General features: G+C 36.3%; 1 protein-coding gene across 1 annotated transcript in view; it reads right to left on the bottom strand.

Moving 5' to 3' along the window:
- The window catches only part of cacna1ba (calcium channel, voltage-dependent, N type, alpha 1B subunit, a), a 108618-nt gene that overhangs the window by 61195 nt on the left and 22391 nt on the right, over window positions 1-25032 (bottom strand). Inside the window, exons 4-7 of the mRNA XM_084413158.1 lie at window positions 19836-19927; window positions 19495-19647; window positions 19176-19363; window positions 5253-5356 (exon numbers count right to left, since the gene is read on the bottom strand). Coding sequence (XP_084269284.1) covers window positions 5253-5356; window positions 19176-19363; window positions 19495-19647; window positions 19836-19927 — 537 coding nt within the window. The remainder of the gene's footprint in view (window positions 1-5252; window positions 5357-19175; window positions 19364-19494; window positions 19648-19835; window positions 19928-25032) is intronic.

Genomic DNA, 25032 nt, shown 5'->3' with positions numbered 1-25032 from the left:
AACGCACTGGATTACCATGAGGACGAATACACCATTAGAGAGCTCTCACTACACAAAAGCAAAAACTGCACAAATATTCTGTCACTTCCATACACACAGACATGCACGTCCTTGAATACATGAACATTTTCTGGCAGTGGTAACTATAAAAACTTGAATGTGTGTCTTTGGGGGTCTGTTTCACCTTTAAAGCTAAAAACAGCTTTAAAATGAATAAATTTCACACTGTGAGAGTGGTGACTGATAAGATTACTTGAAGGACACGAGAGCATGAAAATTAAGAGAGGGAAAAAGACAGAGAGAGAGAGAGAGAGAGAGGATGTGGGGAGTGAATGAACATTGAGGGAAACAGTGGCAAGTTCATCAGCTTTATAACCACTAAGAGTTACACACAGAGCTTGGTTATTTACAGGAGTGACAACTGCACTGTACAAACAAATATAAAACCGTTTTTTTTTTCAATCTCATATATGTGTCTCTTCGAGAATTTCAGAAGAGATCTCAATAATGTCTCAAACTATGCTGAGATACAAAAGTCTGCAATTAAATTTGTCATAATTTCGTACTAAAATCTGTTACATACTGTACACTACCATCAAAAAGTTTGGGGTGAGTAAGATTTTGTAATGTTTTTTTGGTGCTAAAGAAACATTTATTATCATTGTCAATGTTGAAAATCGAAATTTTTTTGAGAAGAATTCTTTGATGAATAAAAAAGAACAACATTTAGTTGAAATATAAATCTTTTGTAACATTATAAATGTCTTTACTGTCACTTTTGGTAAATTGAATGCATTATGGCTTAATTCAAGAAGCTTATTTGTCTGTCTGTCTGTCTGTCTGTCTGTTTGTTTGTTTAAAAAAAAAGACCCCAGACTTTTGAATTGTAGTATATGTACAGTTTTTGAAATAAATTGTAAAAAAAAAAAAAAACATATTTCTAAATTTTAAAACTAACTGGATAAGACCTGTGAACCAAGATTGATGTTTGCTTTAAATTTAAAAAATGAGCAATTTTTTTTCCATTAAAAAATATAATAATTGTATTTATCCACTAAAGCCATTGTAAGTTCAGGAGTGACTCCTATATTCTGTACACACATGAAACAAAAACAGGAGATTCACACAAAGAGAGAGAGAGAAAGAGAGAGAGAGAGAGAGAGAGAGAGAGAGAGAGAGAGAGAGAGAGAGAGAGAGAGAGAGAGAGAGAGAGAGAGAGAGAGAGAGAGAGAGAGAGAGAGAGAGACTGCACCACCACATGAGAATGAATCTGTCAACTAAGGGTATGTTTACAGGACAACGATATGCTTAAAGCGGAGACGTTTTTCCTTTGAGTTTTCCGGGTACAGACGACACCATTGTCAAACCGATCCTCATTCACACAGATCCGCGTAACGACTAAAACGCTGTATTCTGCGGGCCACTAGATGCAATGAAACACTATAGACTGACCACGTAATACGCATGTGCACGACGTCATCGTTTTCAGGGATACGCGGTTTTGTTGTTTACACAGAGACCGTTTTCAAAAACGTCCACTTTGAAACCCGTTTTCAAAAGTTTGCGTTTTTAGGCACCCAAAACGCTGTTGTCGTGTAAACGAAAAGCCAAAACACATAAAAAGTTTTATGTTTTTAAGGCGAGAGATGGCAGGCAAAAACATCGATTTTTCATGCAGTGGTTTCGAGATTTTGGGCTAGTTTACTCCTTCAATATGTGTTCTTTCAAGCTGCAATAAAGAAAACGTTGAAAATATACATTAAGATGTTTATTTTATTACATTTTGTTTACTTGCGGCAGTAAGTTTCTCCCGAATTTACCAAGAAGTTATCATTCCAACGTGACATGCCGAGTTCCGTCTGTTTACTGAAGTCTGTCATGGCCGGTATCATTGTAAAGCTCCGAGTCTCCTGCACAACGCTATGTAACCCAAATATGGGCGTTTCCTTTCTATCAGTAACCAATCGTAAATGTTCAAAGGGGGATTTAAAGCTAACGACAAAATCTAATTTAGAGCTATTTAAATCTTTAAATGCCGTTTTCTCAAAATGAGTTTTTTGTCATTCTCCAGTACATACATCTCAGCCTATGTAACACCTATGTACACCAAACTTTCCAGTTATACACTTAGCAGTATTCTGAAGATATTTTTAGAGGGATTTGTTAATAAATCATTCCTGGCCTGATTTATGTGACATATCTGGCCTGGCCGATATATGGCGAAAATCGATTTTTTAAGGCTATGGACAGTATATTTTGATTTCCTAAGTAATAAAAGCATATATCCTGAAATCCCTCTGAATTTTTATTTTCATCTTGTGTGTAAACAAAATGAAAAAAGAAATTTGCACCTGGCTTTATCATATGTTCAGATCTATCTACCGAAAATATATGCAAAATCGTGCATATTTAATAAGATAATGCCTAATTTGCATAATTAAACATAAAAAATTCTAAAACTTGTAATACATTTTTTTTATATACTTGTGTAAGTAATCAACTGAGGAAGTTTCATGGTGATATCTATTATTTTAAAAAAATTACCCTATTCACCTGTAGTGTCTCACCTTAAACAGCCCCTAAGCCTAAAAAACATGACAGCAACACAGACATGAAGAGCCATTCAGTGAAATAGAGTAAACATTAGATTGAGGATTTGCAGGAAATCATCAATGCTAATCCCACCAGCAGCTACAGTTCACCACACAAAGCATTCATCCAGAGACCTTCCATTAAAACAATGGGTTTAAGTGTGTGAGTGAGAGAGAAAGAGGCAAAAAGAGAGTGAGAGAGAGAGAGCAAGAGAGGTAAAGCATGAGGAAAAAATAAAGATGCTTTAGTGTGAGCATGTGTTATTTGTTTTATAGAGAGTGTATGTGGCTTTTCGCTCGATCATAATTGATGGAGGAAAAACCTAATTGTGACCAACATTACACTGGCAAAATAGAGCTGCCTAATCAAATGAGAAGCAGGGCTCTACTGCACTTAACATTGCATCAACTCTGTACATGCATAAGCTATATATATAATAGGTGAATAGATTCCAAACTGTAGGACAGATATTTTTTTATGGGGCTTTCAATGGTTTAGGAAAGCCCTTAACAATAAGCCCACCAAATATCTATAACAGGCATCCCTTTAAGAGGGCATCATTTTAAAAGGAACACCATTTGTTTGCTTCCAATATAAAGGTTTAAATGGTTACTGCATACTTTGTATTTGTACATTTTTAGATGTATGTTTGCAGCCAATCAAGAGAATGCATTCTGATAGCAGACGATTAGTTAAGCAGGTTATGTGAAGTTTGCATCCCTCTCCATTGAGACAAGTGTCGAACGGATAATCATATAATAAAACCGCAAGCCAGGGTCCTTTCAACTCATAAACTGAAATCTGAATTGAATTGAATTGAAGTGCAAATGGAAAAAGACTTTAATAATTGCCATTCAAAGAAATTCAACACAACAGAAGAATTTCACTAGTTGAATACAGGTCTTGTGATTTTTTTTTAAGTAATTAATTCTGATTCTGATTATTTTAAAATAGTTATGCTGTACCAACTAGAGCCCTATCATACACCCGTTGCAATGCAAGTGTTTTTTGCTAGTTTCAGCCCGACACGGTTATCATTTCCATGTCCTGTGCCACACTGTTTAAATAGCAAATTAATTTGCGGCCATTTGTGCGCCATTAAAAACGAGGTGTGTTCGGGCGCATTGTTGGTGCGTTGCTATTTTGAGGCAGCTGAAATAAACTGAAATATAATATTTTTTTGCTATTTAAAGAGCGCATAAGTAATGTGTGCCTATAGGCGGGTCCTCAACGCGCATACACTTTGTCCCGTAGATGGTCAGCTCGCACGCTTTAGACCATGCGCTTAGATTGGTAAAATAGGGCCCATTATGTTTCAGGAAATAACCCATATGTTGTATAATATGTTTATGGGCAGTTCATGCAGGAAAATAAAATACATATTATTACAAACTTAAGGCGAGACACGGCAGGCAAAAACATCGTTTTTTTCTTACTGGTCAATTTTGAGATTTTGGGATATTTGTCTTCAATAACATGTCTTCTTTTAGACTTGTGGTGAAAAAAAGTCCGAAATACACATTTAGGTCTTTATTTTATTTTATTACACTTTGTCTGTTTGCGTCTGTAGATTTCTCATAAATTCATCAAAAGTTGGCGTTCTTAATCAACGTACTGCTCCGCGATCGCTGCCGGCAGCCTGTCATCAGAAGCACCGTTAGGAAGCTCTCTCTCTCCTGTACAATCCTGTCGGATCCAAATATGGTAATTTCCTTTTTATCAGCAACCAATTGTGAAAGTAAAAGGGCTGAATGCGCAATCTCATTGGCTGATGATAAATCTTTAAAGCCCGTTTTCTCAAAATGACTTTTCTCTCATACTCCAAGTCCGAAATCTCCACTTCAGTAGCACCTATATACACCAAACTTTCCAGTCTTGTACCTAGTTATATTATGAAGACATTTACAGAGGGATTTGTAAATATATTATTCCTAGCCTGATTTATATAACATTTTATTCCAAAAAACATGGCAAAAATCAGGGCTATTGACAGTATTTTCTGATTAACAGGATAACAAAAGTAGATATCCATAAATCACTCTGTAATTTTTTTCCCATCTAATATGTGAACACAATGAAAAAATAATTTTTAACCTGGCTTTATCCAATACTCAGATTTCATTTTTTAAAATATATGAAAATTAGCGCATATTTAATTAGATATTGCCTAATTTGCATATTTAAACATCAAATTACAGAAAACTTGTAATACATTTTTTTCTCATCTTAATGTAGGTAATCAACTGGGAAAGTTTCATGGTGATATCTGCTAGCTAAAAAATTTACCCTATTCACCTGTAATGTCTCGCCTTAAAAACACTTACAGCAGTTGAATTCCTTTGAAATTCAAATTAGAATTTTGTGAATAATTCTACAAATTAAGTTACTGAATTTAAGATGATAGATAGATAGATAGATAGATAGATAGATAGATAGATAGATAGATAGATAGATAGATAGATAGATAGATAGATAGATAGATAGATAGATAGATAGATAGATAGATAGACTATAATATCATCTTTATAGCAACCTCAGGCAAGGCATTTATTTTCAAGTAATACTGAATATTTAAAGATGCTTTTTAAGAATCCCAAATGAGGTTAAATTCCAGGGAATTCCCCCACAGTCTGGACTAATGACTCTGATTTCAGACTCACCCTGACAGCACCCCCAGAACCAAGTTGAGCATGAAGAAAGAGCCGATGATGATGAGTGGGATGAAGTAGAGCCAGTTCCAGAGGTTCCCTGAAGCATCGTTGGCCTGCAATGAGACAGAAGTAATGAAAGTAGAAACTGAGAAGAAGCGCAGGTACAGAGAGAATAAAACATCAGTGCGAGACCTCAGAAGAACCTGCGGGAGTTCTCACGGCCTCGAAATCCTTCACTAACAACCCCTGTAATAATCTCTTCAACAAATTTCACGATAGCACATCCATATCTATACAGCTGTAATCCTTTTTATTGTCCGGATAATTGTTTTTTTGGTGAGACCCCATAGTCTTTTTCAGTGTAAAAAAAAGGAAATGAAAAGCAATCTACTCTACTGGTCATCGCTCTGTGAAGAAAATCCTTCTAGACTAGTGAGTGACACTGACAGAGTTTCACCATGCAGCAATGGGCCGTTCACAAAGCGTTTATGAGGCATGCAAAGACAAGATTTCTCCTATTGGTCATTTATTTGCAAATTGCTCTCATATATTGTCTTGTAATTGTTAGGGGATCAATGAGAATGCTGATTCAGCACACACATACAGATCCTTAAACCCCCTCTACTCTCTTACACAGCTGTTTCTACGGCAACCAGCTCGTAGTGCCTACCTCTGTCCCTTTATCTCTCTTGCTTTAGCTTTAAAATTGCATTTCTGGCAAGAGCAGTAAAGCATTCGGGGGCCAAATTTCACTGCTGCATCTCCACTCCTCGGAGTATTGAATTTATTACAGCGCTGTAGGGAATTTGTCTGACCTACTTTTTCTTAATTATTATTTATTTATTACTGCTAAAAAGTCTGTATCGGTTACAGTTGCATGCATCTGAATGAAAGATGACAGCACAATAGAATCTCTTTAATGTAGTAGCTGTACTGGAAGCACTGCATAATTGGTGCAGGTTAAATTGCTTAACCATTATACTGTCTCTCATGTCTGGTTAGCAGATGCTCTTGTCATTACTGTGGTAATCTGGTGAAGTCTGTATTCAGCATTCCTCCGCTATCACCCAAGGGAACACATACACACTGCGATCCAATGCCTACAGAAAACATCTAACCCTCCAGACCACTGAGACAATGTCAAGCATTTCTGCTGTACATCCATTTAGTATGTCAAAACAGTTTTCAGGCTGTAAAGGAAGTGTAGGCGATTCAACATTGTTCCATGCACCCTCAGAATGAGATGAAATAGTTTCAGTGGGATCTCCTTTTTTCCCCCCGGTGTCAGATGGCGTTCATCTAGTTTAAAAAAAAAAACGCTACCAAACCACAAGGATGGCAATATTTGGCAACCTACCCTGCACTGGACTTGGTTTAGAGTCAGTTCATTTAAAAAAAACTTTTGCATTCCCCCAAGAAACTTTGCGTTCCCTCGCAAAGATATTTGCGTTCCCGATATTTGTGTTGTGAGCTTGGACAGACACCTCCTGTTTAATATCCCCTGACCGCATTTCTTTATATTTGAGTCCAACTTCAAACACTAGTATGAAACGCTCCATTAACGTACAGAGCTGTTTGTTAAACAGTAGGTGTCTGTCCGAGCTCACAACAGGTTTTGCATGGGAACGCAAATATCTTTGCGTGGGAACGCAAAAGATTTGAAAAAAAGAAAGAATTCTCCCATCCCAAATTTTTTCAACCACCACGTCCCTTTAGGGGCTCAATAGTAAGGCAACCAGGTTACTTACTTTTTTATGTAAATAAACCAACTATTATACAACTACAGCAAGAAGTTGAGAGAATGCCAAGAGTATTAGATACTATAGCAGTAGTCTATAAATAAATATATAAGCCAAAAATGTAACAATATATTTATTTTTAAATATAAAACAAATAGTTTTAAATGAGAAAGCACAAAAAAATAAGCACACTGTACATGCGTAGATGAATAATGCCCATGATTTCTTTCTTATTTTTTTTTTTATTTACTAATCGGCCCTGTTTTGAGACCGTTTTTTTTTTTTTTAGCAGTTTATTTACCTTTAAAAAAATAAAAATATCTATTTTAAAATATTTTATACAAATATTCCATGTAGTTTCTCAATTAACATTTTAGATGGAATATACATTTCATGTTAGCAACTCAAATACTATGTGCATAAATATTTATTTATTGCAACTGATAATAATAGGGGCAGAACAACTGTATTGTGTGCAGTCTGAGGAAATCAGGCACTGTAATGTTTGAAAAGAAAAATGTGTAACTAAAAATACATTTGAATAGGCATTGCCAATAAACTAAAATCTCACACAAAAAAAGTTGTGTGTGTGTGTTTTTGTATGCATGTGAGCATTTCTAAACAAGACGTGTAAACTATGAATAATAATAGTGTGATAAATATGGTAATCGAGCAATGCACTGCTGGGGCATGAATAAATAAAGCTGTGTTACTATTTTTGTTTTGCTGCTAGCATTTATGCTGTTGTTCTTGTGTTTGTTGACATCTTCAACTATTTGTCATGTGGTGAGATCACAATACTCTTTTTTCTCAGTTCACTTATGAAACACGTCTGAAAACGGCTAGTAGCTATACTGTGGCTCCTCTATCCTTTAGACACTTATTATTTATCTGTAAATGAAACAAAAATGAATGAGAATGGCCTGAAATAAATTCAGAGACACCATACAGTATGAACATAGAGGCTGTAATCAAACTCCCACAAAAGAGAGTTGGAGATTTGATTCATTTCCTATTGTCATTAATGAGACACAGCAGACTCTAAAGGGACATATATTCTCTTAGCTGAGAATGACTCTGTCTGTGCTTAATTATTAATATTTAAGTGGGATTGTTATTGTTTCTATTAATGCCTTTTCCTTACCATTAACATTGATTAGTGAGACTAGATTGGGTAACTACTGGAATGACCAGGTGACTGACTAGAATAAAAAAAAAGGTGCAGCTACATTTAGTGTTATTCTGCAAATTTTCACAAGGGAATCCAGTAATTTCGAAAGGAATCCATGCAATCAGGAATTACCTTCAACATTCTTGAAACCATAGTGCAGTGTTTAACACATATTCATAATGTGTTGCATCAAGTCCAACCCTCTGTAATTTCTCAATTCCAATTCCATTTCTCAATTCCAATTACATGACCCCGTTTGTCATCCAATATTTTCCTGTTGTTATCCACTGTGTTATTCAGTAAAAAGCCAAATAAAGAAATGAGAAAATAAAGACTGTACAATGTTAAGAAAATCTTTTGGAAATGCTCCCAAGAAAAAGTGTCTGAAACACTAGAAAAATGTTTTTCGGGGGTGAAAAATGTTTTTACACATTGGGTGAATGTAAAACACTACTGCTCTGTTCCAAACCTAGTGAGCTTAAGACATCATAAGCTAACATGAAAGTAAGAAACTAAACCAAAAAAATAAATTCAAGCAAATGAAACAACAAAGATGTCATAAACATAAATTTACATAACCATTCAAAAGTTTGGTAAGATTTTTTCTGTTTTTGAAAGTCTCTTGTGCACAACACGGCTGCATTTATTTGATCTAAAATACAGTAAAAGCAATAATTTTGTGAAATATTATTATAATTTCAAATCATTTTTTCTATGGTAATACAGTATATTTAAAATAAGAAAAGTATACATTTATTTAAAAGAAAATCTTCCTGACCGCAAACTTTTAAACGATATAGGGCCCTATTTTAACGATCTGAAACGCAAGCATCAAACGCGAAACGCAAGTAACTGTGGGCGGATCTCGGGCGCTGTTGCTATCATACCGGCGGGATAAATAACTCTTGCGCCCGACGCATATCTAAAATGGGTTGGTCTGAAGTAGCTACATTACTCATAGGTGTTGTTTGGGCGTAACGTGCAATAAACCAATCAGAGCATCATCTCACATTCCCTTTAAAAGCAGGCACGCTTGTTCCATAGCAGATTGCTATTATAACGGCGGATTTGCCAGGCACACGCCAGGAGCGGTTCACAGCCGAGGAGACCGACATTCTCGTCAGGGCCGTAAAAGACAGAAAATTGACATTGTATGGGGATGGGAGTAACCCACCCAAATTAGCTTCGGTTAAACAGGCGTATAATAATTTTGGTAAATGTGTAAGCTAGATCTTCATGGACACCACAATGATTTCCCTCATGTGGAATATTTTTCCTTGGCAACTGCTGCGTCAGTGTGTAGATGAGAGAAGCAAAGTGTATGCGCGTTGTGCACACGCCACATTATGGCCAAGCATGCACCCTTAAAATAGCATCTGAACGCACCACTGAAATCACGCCACTGACTTTAGACTAGGTTTTTCCTGGTCTGAAGTGGAACTGTTTTCTGGAACTGCAAAATAGCACCAGGGAACGTTTGCGCCGGAACACTTTTCACTGAACCGCCCCCGGGAGTGCAAGTTCATTCCCTAATTTACCGACGTGCGTCTGTCGAGGGAAAAGTCCGCTGTGCGTCGGGTGCAAAATAGGAATGATACATGCGTCGGTGTACAAAGTCAATTGCGCTGGTTGCAAGATAGAGCCCATAGTGTATATGTCATTCAACACTGAAAAGAATCAATAAGTACAATAGTTCAGAGTATGTCAATATGGATCATTTTACCCAATAATTGAGCATACTATGCTTTTTTTATGCTTCTTAGAGTAATCACATCATGAAAACTCCATTGAAATCAATTGAAAATCAATTCTCCAGCATGGAGTGAAATTGGTGGGGTGCACTTACTTCAGCCTACAGTATGTAGATTGTTTTAAATCAGTCATTTATGAGGTTGAGTATTTAGGATGCTCCTTTAGAAGCATGTAGGCAGCAGGAAGTAAGGCAGATCACCAGGTTTTGGAACAAAGCTGCTTATGTGTCTACAGATAATTGGAGAACACAGAGGATGAGGAAAAACGGATACCAGCTTCTAATTTCCCACTGATGTAAAGTTCTAGTGTCCGGGATAATCAGATTATCTCTATGAGAGCCAAGGTCTGGATGCTAAGATCTAGGAACATTCATCTGTCATTAAACCTCTCATCAAGGACCCCAGAGGACCGAAAGGCTAGTTTGCAGAAGGACACTTAAGGAGGAGAGAAACAGAGAAACAGTGTGCTATTGCTCAAGAGTGCAGTCATCCAGCGGTCACTCCACTCATAATTGCAGCGGACTGTAAAAACAATCTGCACCCTGTCTGATGTCAACTACAAACTACCAAAGAAAATGTTTATTTTCCAAACTTGTGTCTTATTAAATCATTTGTCAAAAAGAACAAAAAAACAACAACAGTATGAATTTCACTTCCAACCTCACACATACTAGGAGATTGAGTGCAGTACGAATGAAAGAGTTTATTTTATAGGTGTCTGGTCTTCCAGTAAAACACATGAACAGACAGGACTTGGCACACAACTGTGGTGGATCCAAACACAATCCATCTTTAACAGCAGATTGATCAATAGGGCTATCATACTAACAATGCTGAATGCCAGGGAACATGGTCGCCATATAGCACACAGATCACCCTGTCAGCTGAGTGACTGCACAGCATCACATGGCCACCTGGTAGACGCTACTGTTTAGAGTGCTACAGAGATACGCATTCAACACAATCTGACATAAATAATACAATTACACACAAACACAAGTCTAACACAAGTCAAAGTCTTGGGTTAAACCAGAAAAACATTACTGTGCTTGGATTCAAACCTGGGGCCGGATTCATAAATACCTGGGGCCGGGTATAAATTTAATTAATATTAAGTCTGTAAGAAAGAAAGTACAATTCTTAGTTAAAACTCTCTATATTATACTATATTAAACATCCAACAGCATGACTGGCTTTAGTAGAAGAAACTGCAAAAACTGGAGTAAAACAAACGATCATTTGATTAAATTAAAGGCAGTTTGATTCGACATTTTGCTCGCACGTTGCGCTTTAGGCTCAAGTCGAATCCGTATGTTTGTTTGGCCGGAAGCTAGTTATTTTAATTTATAAAGGTTTTAAATATGAATATTTTTCTTACAAGACGACTGAAAGAAGCATGTCATATACACCTAGGATGACTTGAGGGTGAGTATATCATGGGCTAATTTTTGGGTGAACTATCCCTTTAAGAATATTTCATGAATCTTGTCCCTGGTCTAAAACTGTAGTGAGTAAAATTAACATAAGTTGTTATGAAATAACCAGAGAGTTCTGAAAAATTCATTACACATGCCCCAAAAATAACTGGATGTCAGAGTTGAATATTTCAGAGATATTACGCCATTTCTCTGGCTACTCTTGCAAATGAGCTGCGCACTGATTGAAGCCTATCAGAGCTCTTTTAGAAATGAGAAATTGAGGAACTGAGGGGAAGCATATTGATATCCGGAGAGAAGCCACTGATTTGATACATCTACCCTGCTTTTCAGCCTGGAATCTGTAGTGAGGAGACCTAATTAGAGAGGAGACAGCTGACGTTAAGCACAGTAGTATTTTTAATGAAATATTTGCTTAGCAAAATGAGGGTATGCGATTGGGTGGATTGTCTGTTTAGGGATTTGATGTTGCGGAAATATGAATTGATGTGATTGTTGCATTAAGAGGAAAGCACAAGTATTAACTCAAGTGGTGTGCTCATTATATTCTTTCTGAGCTCTCTCTCTCTCTCTCTCTCTCTCTCTACTAAGGTTAAAGCGCTGTCAGGGAATTGTCCCTGGTAAAGATGTGAACAGGGAGATGAGATATATGGTGACTGGTGAGTATAAGAACACTCCAGAGACTCACCACGACCTCATCTAGCACAAGTCATAAATTCATCCAAATGGAAGCTCTTCTGCACAGTCAGAGAGGAATACCATGCTTTGTCACTGTTTTACAACAGCACATATTTGTGTTCACTTATCACTATTTTTAGACTTGTATAAATGCACAGTTTACATAATATTTCATATTTTATGTATCCTTCTTGGAAACATGGCAAGAGCATACAGTTCAACCGTTTTGGATTGTTTAGAGGTGCAGTGTGTAATCTAGTTTTAGCGGCATCTAGTGGTGAGGTTGCGAACTGCAACCATCAGAAGTTACGGTGGCCGACAGGAAAAGATGTCGTCGTCTGAGACAGCAGAGAGTAGCTAGTTAAGCAATGAGGTTTCTTTACAAAGATGAATTAAGAAATTAGGTTTACTTATTTATTCAATAAAACGATATGTTACTGCGAATATTATTGTTACTTGTTCACCATTGTGTCAGTGTTTTATTTGCTGATTTTAGCTAGCTTCTTTGCAAGAAGAACAACATAGTGACGAAACGCGTTTGTCCGTTCAGGGCTACTGTAGAAACATGTCAGCGCAAAATGGCGACTTATCATGTAAGGGGACCTGCGGTGTATGTAGATAGAAATAAAATGGCTCATTCTAAGGTAATAAAAACATAACGGTTTATTAAGTAAGGTATATGTAATATAATAACATATTATGTATATGATATTGCATTTCTGCCAACAGATCCTAAATATTACACAATGCACCTTTAACGGAATAGTTCAGCCAAATATTATAATTCTGTCACTACTCACCTTCATGACGTTCCACACCTGTATGACTGTATATCTTTTCTCTGTGGAACGCAACAAAATATCCCTTTAAATTCTGTCCTTCAAACAATAATGCATGGCTTGAATATAGCACACACATTTTATGGACTACACTACCCTATGGGGATTTGTTTTTTGGCATTTTTCAAACTTTCCACTTTCCACATGTACAAAAAAAAAAAAACGTGGACAATTCCCTAAATATCTGTTTTGTTTTATTTTACAGAAATAAAACAAAACACAAAGTACAGATACTGAACACCATGAATATGAGTTTAATGAACCTTAAGAAAGGTTTGTTCTTGTGTCTCTTCAGAATACTTTAATTAAACCACTTGATTCATATGGATTACATTTATGATCCCTCAATGAATACACATTCAATAGAGGGACAGAAATCTGCCAGGTTTCATGAAAAATATCTTCATTTGCATTTTGAAGATGAAGGATAGAGGTTGGAACGACATGAAGGTGAGTAAATGAAGACAGAATTTTCATTTTGAGGTGAACTATCCCAACAAAACCTTCATTTCTGACTGCTGTTATTTGTATAAAAACATTTTTATAAACTCCATTAACTAATGAAGCAGTCAGCTCAGTGCAGTTCTGCATACTCATAGTATCATAGGAAAACACATTGAACTGAGGAAGTATATAAAAGGTCAGTGAAAAGAAAAGCATTATCTAAATTAAGGACAGAAAAGGTAGCAGCTTAGTCATATTTGCCCCTCCCTCAATAAACTGTATTAAAATACCCCCTTACTCCACTTAACCATCAAAAGGCAACACACAGCCCCAGCAGACCAGCCTCCTCCATTAGCCTAGTGCAGTATCATGTTGCAATAGCCCTTAGCTAACCACAGGACCATTAGCCTCTATCCGTCTATCTTATCCCTGTCATTCCGAATGCTGCTTACCACTTCAAGGACCAGATGTCTGCTTTATCATTCAATTAAAGCAATATATACACTGTCCATACCATCTGAGGACAAACCTAACAGCAAAATGAACGTACAAAGTGGATTTTGTCAAACATACTTATCTTTTTAAAAGTGCTTTTTTTTAAAAGGGAGCCAATCATCATGAGGAAAAATAAATAAATAAACAAAATAAAAAATTATAACACAAACTAATCCATTTATGTATGTTCCAATCCAGTTTTTTTGTTTGATCCTGTACACACATTCAGTCCCACTCACAAACTAAAAATGTTTTTACCGTGTGAGATATCTTGCCTATAGGGTACTAGAATCACCACCAGATTTTAGGATTCCTACACTAATCATGAGAATGAGTCTTGTGCCGCAACCACACGGATGTCTTTAATCACCACACATACAGATTCCTGTCAGAGGGGTTTTCCTTAATATTGCTCTTCCTGAACCATCAGAGGCCTTTAACAACAGGATTTCAAAGTAATGGCAGGAAACGAGACAAGCCACCATAAGGACCAGCTTCTTCTCTTTCTCAACATCTCAATCAAATATAATCCACATTAGCATTTCGGACACAGTCTAAATATATTTTATTCATATTTCCTTGCTTTCAGACACACTCACATTCTCTCTCTCCATGATGGATAGCAGACCACCCGCAGATTTTATATATCCTCCAGAACCGCTGGGCTAAATTCAACACTAATAGCTTCATAGGACACTGTGATTAATCATGATATTTTTGGTCTTAGTGAGAGGAAGGAAAGACACTAGGTAATTAAAAAACCAGACATAAAGATTATTCATGCTGGTGTATGGAAAGTGAACCAGAGCCCCCTAGATCAGAAATGAAGTGAGCATAATTCACTGCTTAACTGGCAGCACCAACTCTAAACACCCGACAAAAAGAAACATGATAATGCTCAAAGACACGTCCACAGATGGAGCCATCCTTTCATTAAAGGGGTCATATAATGGTACATGCACTTTTACAAGTTGATTGTACTGAAATGTGTGTTGGCAGTGCCTGTACACAACCATCATAAAATGATAAAAATCCATCCAGTGTTTTTTTTTTAATCTTCTTATATGTTTTCCCCTGTCTCAAATCAAGCCGTTCGATTTTGTGACGTCACAAAATCAACACCCCTCCCACGATTGTTGATTGACAGCAGCGTTTCAACACAGACCCGCCCTCAACTCGTGAGCGAGCTGTCAATCATAGTCCGCGCAGACCGGCGCGGTCATTGTTGTTGATACGCTGGAGCACTGTCTATGAGTAGAATGGCGTCTAAGCGATTGTGGTGTTCTGTTCTTGGGTGTAATAAGGAACACAGCAGTCATTTTGATGTTCCTAAATCCGAGTTTGTGGCTGAGTTTGTTTTCGAAGGGAATATTCCCCACGATCAACGTCAATGCTTTCATGTTTGCGCGAATCATTTCACACACCAGACTGCTTCACAGAGTCAGTATAAGAAGCTGCTCCTGAAAAAAGGATCGGTACCAACTATTCGTGTTCCTGCTGCACCTCCAGAAGAAGAAGTGAGTGTAACGTTTTATTAACCTTTATATTAATATTTATATTAATCTTTGCAAATCGCTTACTGCACGCTTCACGATGAATGCGGCTGTTTACACACAGGGTACATTACGACATGTTTTCTATGTACGACGTTCTCAATATAATTCATAATCCCACATTTATAATGAACAACGCGTTATGGTTATTGTGTTATTAAAAACGGTGTACCCACAGAACAGAGGGGCGGGGTGAGCAAATTTAAGCTCATTATCATTTAAAGACACATGCACTTAAACGGCGTGCTGAAAACAGAGCTGTTTTTGACCAGGTAAAATGAGTGTTTTCTTACAATACTAATGAGAATTTTTAATTACAAACTTTTAATTTAGACCCTAAAGAATCATATTAGCTTGTACAAAAATGGCATTATATGACCCCTTTAAACTATACTTAGGGACTGTTCGGTATTTATGGAATGCACCACTGGAGGAAAATAGGGGAGGGTCATGTCTTTTTATTCTTTGTTGAGGGAAGGGTTATCCAACTTTTTTTAGTCTAGGGGGAGGGTCACCCAACTTTTGTATTCATGAAAACAGCAAAATTTCAAAGTGCTGCAATAAAGAAAACGTTGAAAATATACATTAAGATGTTTATTTTATTACATTTTGTTTACTTGCGGCAGTAAGTTTCTCCCGAATTTACCAAGAAGTTATCATTCCAACGCGACATGCGGCCGTCTGTTCCATCTGTTTACTGAAGTCTGTCATGGCCGGTATCGTTGTAAAGCTCTGAGTCTCCTGCACAACGCTATGTAATCCAAATATGGGCGTTTCCTTTCTATCAGTAACCAATCGTAAATGTTCAAAGGGGGATTTAAAGCTAATGACGCAATCTCATTTAGAGCTATTTAAATCTTTAAATGCCGTTTTCTCAAAATGAGTTTTTTGTCATTCTCCAGTACATACATCTCAGCCTATGTAGCACCTATGTACACCAAACTTTCCAGTTATACACTTAGCAGTATTCTGAAGATATGTTCAGAGGGATTTGTTAATAAATAATTCCTGGCCTGATTTATGTGATATTTTAATCAAAAAAATATGGCGAAAATCGATTTTTTAAGGCAATGGACAGTATATTTAGATTTCCTAGGTAATGAAAGCATATATCCTAAAATCCCTCTGAATTTTTTTTTCAAAAAAGAATTTTGCACTTGGCTTTATCATATGGTCAGATCTATCTACCGAAAATATATGCAAAATTGCGCATATTTAATGAGATAATGCCTAATTTGCATAATTAAACATACAAATTTCTAAAACTTGTAATGCATTTTTTTATATACTTGTGTAAGTAATCAACTGAGGAAGTTTCATGGTGATATCTATTATTTAAAAATTGTACCCTATTCACCTGTAGTGTCTCGCCTTAACATCCGATGTGAATGTACGTTGAGTTTTACAATATTGGGACTGAGGCGCCAGAACTGCAGCTGACAGAATGTGCGCTGTAGCACGATACTACCATATTTTAGTTTCCATGCTTATTGTGTTTTCACAACAATGTTAGTGAGTAAATCTACTGAAATGGCCACCAGAACAGTGGAGTGTGATGTGTAAGATGAGAAAGCAAAGGTTAAGTCGTTTGTCCTGGTTGTAAAAAAAACAATGGCTATCTGAACATCTTTGCCAAGCGCAAACCAGTACAGAAGTAATCAATAAATTATCGGGGAGGGTCATGCTTTTTTTCACAATCATTTTGGAGGGTCATAGAAAAATGTATTGCTGGCAAAGGGAGGGTCAAGTCTATTTTGACTATAGATCTCAAAACTCCTCCGGTAGCCCCTCCAATAAAAAAACGAACAGTCCCTTACAGTAATAAAATAAATGCTAAATTGTTGCAAAGATGTTGATACATCATTGATGCGTCATTGACTCAATGGGAGCATTTAAAAGGAGACTATTGACTACTGAACTATTTTGATTGATACAAAAATTAACTATCATGAAAACTTAGTGAGAAAGACAAGGTAAAAAAATATGTTGTGCTTTACTAAAAATATTCAGCCCATCCCTAATACCACCCATAGGTTGAGGCACTGAACCAAGTTGGCCTACATGAGATGTTTTGAGTATTTTCTGCTTTGTTTTCAGAGATCAGTTCAAGAAGCAAACATTATTAAACTATACAACCTTTCTCGGATCTGCTGAGCCATTATTTCCAAGAGCTACCACTTTGTTTCCCATCAGTCTTTTGTTGTGGTATCATCGATTTCAGATTTACCCCGCCACTAAACATCTTATCTAAAAAAGCAAACTAGTCATACAGATGTCACTCAGATGGACTCTTCCCGTCTAAGCAAAATAAGAAGCGGACCGGACTTTAACTGCGGATTAATCATATCTCCGTGGCACAGTGTTCAGACCAAAGTCCCTTCCAAGGAATGTCTGTTCACTCGACGGCCATTCTAATGGCAGCTGCAGTGATTCAATGACTTTACCAATCAGCGATTGGTTCTTTTATTTAGTATTCTGCCATGTTGCGCATTGCAGTTTCTCCCATTCATAAGTAATAGGAGTGAACCATCTTTGTCTTTGTTTAGACTCAGTGGTGTGTAGCCTAGGTTGCAGGAGTCTATTGATCGTGAATAACTGCAGCAGTGTAGTGCTACTTCTGAGAGCACAGGGTTCAAAGAAGGTCAGCATCACTAGACATCAGAGACAATTGTACAGCAGGGTGCTTCATTTGACATTCAGCCGATGATTCGAGAAAAGCAGTACAGATACTGTGCTGAAACTTAAAGAGATGACAGCGGCTAGAAGGCTAGCAGCTTATTTATGACTGTTCATTGTCTTAAAGTACTAAATGGTTTCAGGGACACAATAACTAAGAATATTAATTCTAGATTTTTCAGTTGGTCACATAACTCAGGCTATTAACTCCAATTTTAAGCATTTGGACAGAGTACCCACCGCTACTGGTTCAGTGTCATTTTAAAAAGAAGCCAATGAAATGAGAGCACTGTAATGTATTATTTTGCTATTTTGACTTTTTTGGCTCATCTCTGCAACCGTTCTCGGATCTACTTTATTTGAATGAGCTACCAATTTGTTACCCATCAGTCTATTAAAGTGGCATCATCAATGTCAGATTTATCTGCCACTAAACATCTCATAAAAAAAAAATCTTTCAGATGTCACTCACATAGTCTCTACCTGTCTAAGTTGGAGACATGGCTTTAACAAACTGTTTCCTGTCCTTTGTTGACATATTTCCTTTTGAAACAGTTTCCCCAGAAGATACAATCTGTACATTTTCAAAATTTTGCAAACGGTTGGGGCTGGGAAGATTTTTTGGGAAGTCTCATGCACACCCAGGCTCCATTTATTTGAACAAAAATACAGTCAAAACATTAATATTGTGAAATACTATTAAACTTCATGCTAACGTTTTTAAATTGTAATATATTTTAAAATGTAATTCATTGGTAAAGCTGAATTCAGCATCATTACTCCAGTCTTCAGTGTCACACGATCCTTCAGAAATCGTTCTGTTATGCTGATTCGGAAACATTTCTAATTATTTCTTAATATTTTTGTGGAAACCGTGATACATTTTATCTCAGGATTCTTTGATGACGTAAAATAACGTAATTATGTTCAATTTAAATCTTTTGTTACATTATTAATGTCTTTACTGGCCATTTTGATCAATTTCTCAATTTTCCCAAAATAAACCAAATCTTACTGACCCCAAACTTTTGAATGATATTGTATCCACATGATCTAAAATGATCATCCATCTCTCTCTTTCATGAGGGAAGTCAACAATTTATGTCAGTAATCACGCAAAAAGCTACAGGTACAAGAGTATTAGACTCACATTGTAAAGGATATCCACCCATCCTTCCATAGTGATGCACTGAAAGACGGTGAGCACAGCAAACAGGATGTTGTCAAAGTTTGTTATGCCAAAGTTTGGACCGGTCCAGTATTCCCTACATACAGTGTCGTTTTCACACGTCCGGGCTGGTTCTTCGAACCCACATGGAAAGTCAGCCGCCTGTTCCCCTGATTGAACAACATTACTGTCAGCAGTAAACTATCTCAGCAATCTTTACAGCAACTTAATAGTGTATGAGTGATTATAAACACAATAAACTGATACCACAAGGTCCATTAGCATGCTAAAGCTCACATACCGTTATCGACTCTGAAGCAGGTGCGGTGGAACTTGCCCATATAGAAGTCTAGACCAATGATGGCAAACATGAGAATAGCAAAGAAGAGCAGAAGGCCAATCTGAAGAAGAGGAACCATCGCTTTCATGATGGACTTCAGAACCACTTGGAGACCTTATCACACACAGAGAAAATACTGTAAGTACTACAAGTTAAATACAGCAAAATATGTCTAAAAACAGCTAAATGCAAAGACTGGCAAGATGTGCAACAGTGTATGAACAACAATTTCTCAATTTATCTTTTTATTCTTTCGAGGAAATCAAAAGCTTGCGGTGCATTTTATTTTTAATATGACTTACTTGGAATTCCAGACACCAGTTTGAGGGGCCGCAAGACTCTCACTGCCCTGAGTGTTCGCAAGTCAAAGTCTGGCCCCACTATGGTCAGAATCCTGTTGAGAAAACACCAATAATACAGTTTATTGCAATATACAGCCTATGCAATGGGTTTTCAAGCATTTTAATACCAAGGACCCCCAAATGTAATGATCCACAAGTGAGAAAAACCCTCTTTACAATATATGGGCAGCAATATATATATAAAACTTATATAATAATGTGATAATAGACAACATTTTGTTTCTAAAATGAAATATTTGGGTTTTATAATATCAATTTACTAAGGGCAGAGGAAAAATGTATATTAGCTAGAAAATATTTATATTTATTTATTCATATTCACATATTTTGAATATTATATAATATTATGTAATATTCACAAATTTGGTAATTAAAAATATTTGTAAAGTGTTTTCACTATATATTTTTTTTTATATTTTTTAAATGTAATAAATAATAAATAAAGTAAAAGTATATTTAACATTTACTTTATTTAAAAAAATAGTCATAATCAACAGAACCAGACAACTGAAGACCTTATCAGGCGTGCTACACAGTCCTGAGTAACCATCTTTGGAATCATGATAGATCACTGCTAAGAGTGTCCTGTACATGTATATTTTACAGAGACATTTAAAATGTATTTTTCCCATGTTGACCTGCCTTCCCTGATGGCAGCTCACAGCTGAATTGTGGGAAAAATCCTCCCCATTCTCTAGGGTACAGCCACACAATCACAGTACTCCTGTCTGATTCTCTCACACACAGCGTCTGTGACTAGTGAGAACTCTGACCATTCTCCTTTCTCAGGCTTTCACATGGTGAAAGGGAGAGGCAAAGACCGTCTGCATTAATATATTAATAACGTTCACTCTATCCTCAGTTCCCTTTCATTCTCTCATATCTTAGTGTGCTCTGCTATGAGTGTTAAGTCTAAAAACACCATACGGAAAAGCCTGACCTCACTGAGAGGGACAGCCCAACAAATTATGGCCCAAAGCACAGCTTGGAATCACAGCTGGTATGGGGACATAGTGACAGTTAACTAAATGGGTCTGGATGATGCCGAAGGCAGATGGATGTTTGCTTGAAGACAGGAAGAAAGATGGTGTGGTAACTAATACTTGCAGTCAATGGCTTCAGATATAAAGAGAGAAAACTCTGCTCATTGTATATACTGTAACCTCATTTGCACTGTTCAAGATGCACTACTTTTTTTCTTTTCTTTTTTTCTCCTCGGGTGAAGAAAATATGCAAAGAAAAGACAGGCTTATTGGAATAGTTCACACAAAAATGAAAAATCTTTCATCATCCTCATGTTGTTTTGCAAAATATGAGCAGGCTTCTCTTTTCCGTATATGAAATCAAACAGTGATCAGGCGCTGTCAAGTTTCATAATGACACTATAAATCTATTCAATATGTTCTGTGAGCTACAATATAGTTAAAAAGATTGAGGTTGTTACTATTTTTGTTTTTAAGAATCTCTTATGCTTACCAAAGTGGCATTTATTTTGATCAAAAATACAGTATAAACAGTAACATTGGGAAATATTATTACAATTAAGATAACTGTTTTCTATTTTAATATATATTTTAATTTGTAATTTATTTCTGTGATAGAAAAGATGCATTTTCAATAGCCATTACTCAAGTCTTTAGTGTCACATGATTTTTCAGTAATCATTCTAGATGCATTTCTTATTATTATCAATAATAGGAAACAGTGACATTTTTGTAAATGTTTTCAGGATTCTTTTGATGAAAGTATCATCAGGACAGCATTTATTGGAAATATATATATTTTTAACAATATAAAAGTATTTGCTGCAGTTTTGATCAATTTAATTCAAATAAAAGTATGAATAAAAAAAAGCCTAATAATCACAAACTTTTGAAGAGTAGTGTTTTTTGATAAATTATGTGAGGAACAGATGATGAAAGTCTGTTTCTCTATATTCAAAGTTGGAGAGTCATAATTAGTTATGAAACATGCAAAAATCAATAGCATTTGGCACTTTTACACAACGTATTTGAATGTATGTAAACATGAATGATTGAATGAAATATGAATGTGAATACGTATTAGTGAATAACAAAGAGATAGTCCAACTAAAAATGAAAATTCTGTCATTATATCCTCACCCTCAATTTGTTCTAAACCTACATGAAACTCTTTCTCCTGTTGAACATAAAGGAAGATATAAAGAATGTTGGTATAAACAGTTGCTGGTCCCCATTGACTTCCATAGTACAGAAAAAAACAAATACTATGGAAATCAGTGGGGGCCAGAAACTGTTTGGTTAACAACATTCTTCAAAATATCTTCCTTTATGTTCTTTATGTTCAACAGAAGAAAGAACTTCATGTAGGTTTAGAGCAACTTGAGGATGAGGAAATAACGTATTTTCCTTTTTGGGTGAACTATCTCATTTCCCAATTTTGACTTCTAAAGATTATGAATATGCCACCAAACCGTATGGAATACTTATATGGTGCTTTTTTGTCATTGTCAGTACTTGACAGTACTTGGTTAGTGTTACATTAGTTGGAGTAGTTGGGAAATTGTCCAATACATCTACTTTTGTGTTCCACCAAAGAAAGTATGTCATATGAGAACTAGATTGGAGTACTAACTTTTGACTGTTCAACAGACTACAGTTAACTCCTACATATATATCAGATCAAACCTCAAAGCAGAAAGATGCATTTCTGCTCTCACATCTTCGAGTGTCTTTTTTTCTTCTTTTCAGCCAAGAAGTCTGACTCAACAGTAGTGAAAATTCTGGCTTTTATATACAGCATAGTATCAATTCGCCTCAATGTTTTCCCTGCAATTCTGTTGATTTACAAGCTGTCTCACTGAGGCCCTGAACGAACCTGAGGATGGCTCAACCTGTATCAACACTGAGACATGAGACCGCTCTAGACATCCACCGGGGAAATCCAACACTCAGGCAAACACAATCCTTTGAAAAATAATACTCTGCTAACGTAAAGCACTGCACGCTGCTCTTTAAGAGCTGTGGGAGTGTAGAACATGCTAGAACTTGCTTAGCTGCTTGAATTAAAGACTCAGTATTTATTTACTACCCATCATAATGAGGTCACAAGCAAACATTGTCTAATTTCAGATTGTTTCCTAGGTTTGCAATGTAATAATTTTGTATAAAATCTGAATTATAGTTATAAATCAGAATATTTAGTTATAAAACCATAAATAACAGTTGAGTCTTGAGTTATTCCCCAAAATATGAGCATACAAAATGTTGCCTGCATTATCTGTTCCATGTGTCTGTATTAAGACACTCTGAGAGAAGAATTGCTTACCTTAAAAAGTTTATTATTTTCTTAATTTTTCAGCTAGCTCTATGAACTAGCCGTGTCAGTCAGACCCTGTTGCTCGAATCTTGAGCAAGGTCAAATCATTATAAGAGCTGCACCCAAAACACATTAAAGATTCACACTGCCTTTAGGGCACTGTTCAATCTTCAGAAGATCTGAGAGGCTACTGCACTAATTATAGGCCGAAGGACGTAGATGGCACTACGTACTATTTTAAAATTAGTGCTGTATCTCCATTACTTCAGGGGATTTTACATGGTCAGACACTCTGCCCCACATTAGGTAGTGTGCAGACACAGAGCCACACAAACAGAGAAGCTGTGCAAATACAAGAGCCTGCCTGAGAATTAAACAAAGACCCTCTCAATGTACTTAAGGTAAACAACACCTACAGTATAATAAACATTTGACAAGACATACATCTGAACATTTACAGCTGTTTCTTCAACTATGGGCACCTTTGGACTGTGAGACCTCCCTAACAGACTTCCAATTGCTTCATTTGTCTAACAATCTTCAATTAGTGTAATACTAATGCAGTGTATAATTCTGCCACACTTCTGAATGTTATGAATATTTCAACCACAGCGTAATCTCCATCACATCACAAATTGTGTGGCTTATGTGAGATTAATAGCATTCTGTGATGGAAGCGACTTTCTGATAGCATGTTTTGTATTCTAAATGCACACAAATTATTTTACCTTGATTTTTCTTGTTTTCTTTGCATATTTTTGAAGTTATTTACTGATAATGTTGTCTCAAAACAACCAACTTACTAGTAAACTAACTGAAAAAAATATTAGGGAGAAAATTGAGAAAAATGACAGAACAAGTGAGGTCATAATGAGTCTAAAAACTTTCACATAAAAAAAGTGCCATTTTGGTGAAATACTGATTTATTTTACTTTAACAGGGTTAGTGTATTTATTGTAGATTATCATGTTTTGACAAATTAATCTGGTACGAGGGCAAAGCAATAAAATCTATACATAAAAGGAATTTAAAAGAAGCAAAAATAACAAATTAACAAATAATATCACAAGCCGAAAAAAAATGCAAGAGCTGCATATTTTACAATTGATCTAATGCATTTGACTGCACGGTTTTAGAAAATTGGCGTGAATGCTTTATAATTCACCAGGCTTCATAAAGGAATAAATAATGCATTTGCTACTTCACCGCAATCAGCGTAAACAGATGAAATCTAGGTATCTGCTATAGAGGTGAGAGATAATTTTTCAATTTTGTGACAATTTTTGAGAGCAGTACAGAACAAACACTTATATATCTGTGTTTTTCATTGAGCTGTTGTACAAAGTCTGTAGCTGGGATGTATTATTGCTTTCTCACACAAATTATGAAGACATTTGAGGGAGACGGGGCACGGAAAAACAATTCTTATGAAGAAATTATTATAAAGATGGAAATTTACAATGATATGATTGTAATATTAGAAAAAGAGTTTTCATTTGTTGAATGCTGATCTGAGAGGTATTTGTTCATGCCACTGAATGTCTCTCGGTAATGCAATATGAAATCTCCTCTAATTCTCCGTGGTCGGACTGAGATGCAAGCAGACCTCTCAGCATCACAACAATGATAAAAACATATGGCACATCTGTAAATGGATTCCATAACCCCTCGGTAATGACCCTTCAGAACCCGCTGCGCAGATGAGCTATCAATTCCCCTGCGAGGCAGATTAGATAAGGAAGAGATCACTGGAATCATTATGTACTGGTGGCTGAATCTATAGAGGAATTCAGTTGCATTCTTAAAGGGACAGTTCACCCAAAAATGAAAATTCTTT

The sequence above is a fragment of the Rutilus rutilus genome, assembly GCF_951802725.1.
Source record: "Rutilus rutilus genome assembly, chromosome: 7".
Lineage (NCBI taxonomy): Eukaryota > Metazoa > Chordata > Actinopteri > Cypriniformes > Leuciscidae > Rutilus > Rutilus rutilus.
The sequence above is the reverse complement of the archived record's forward strand: the minus strand, read 5'-3'. Positions and strand labels throughout refer to the sequence as shown.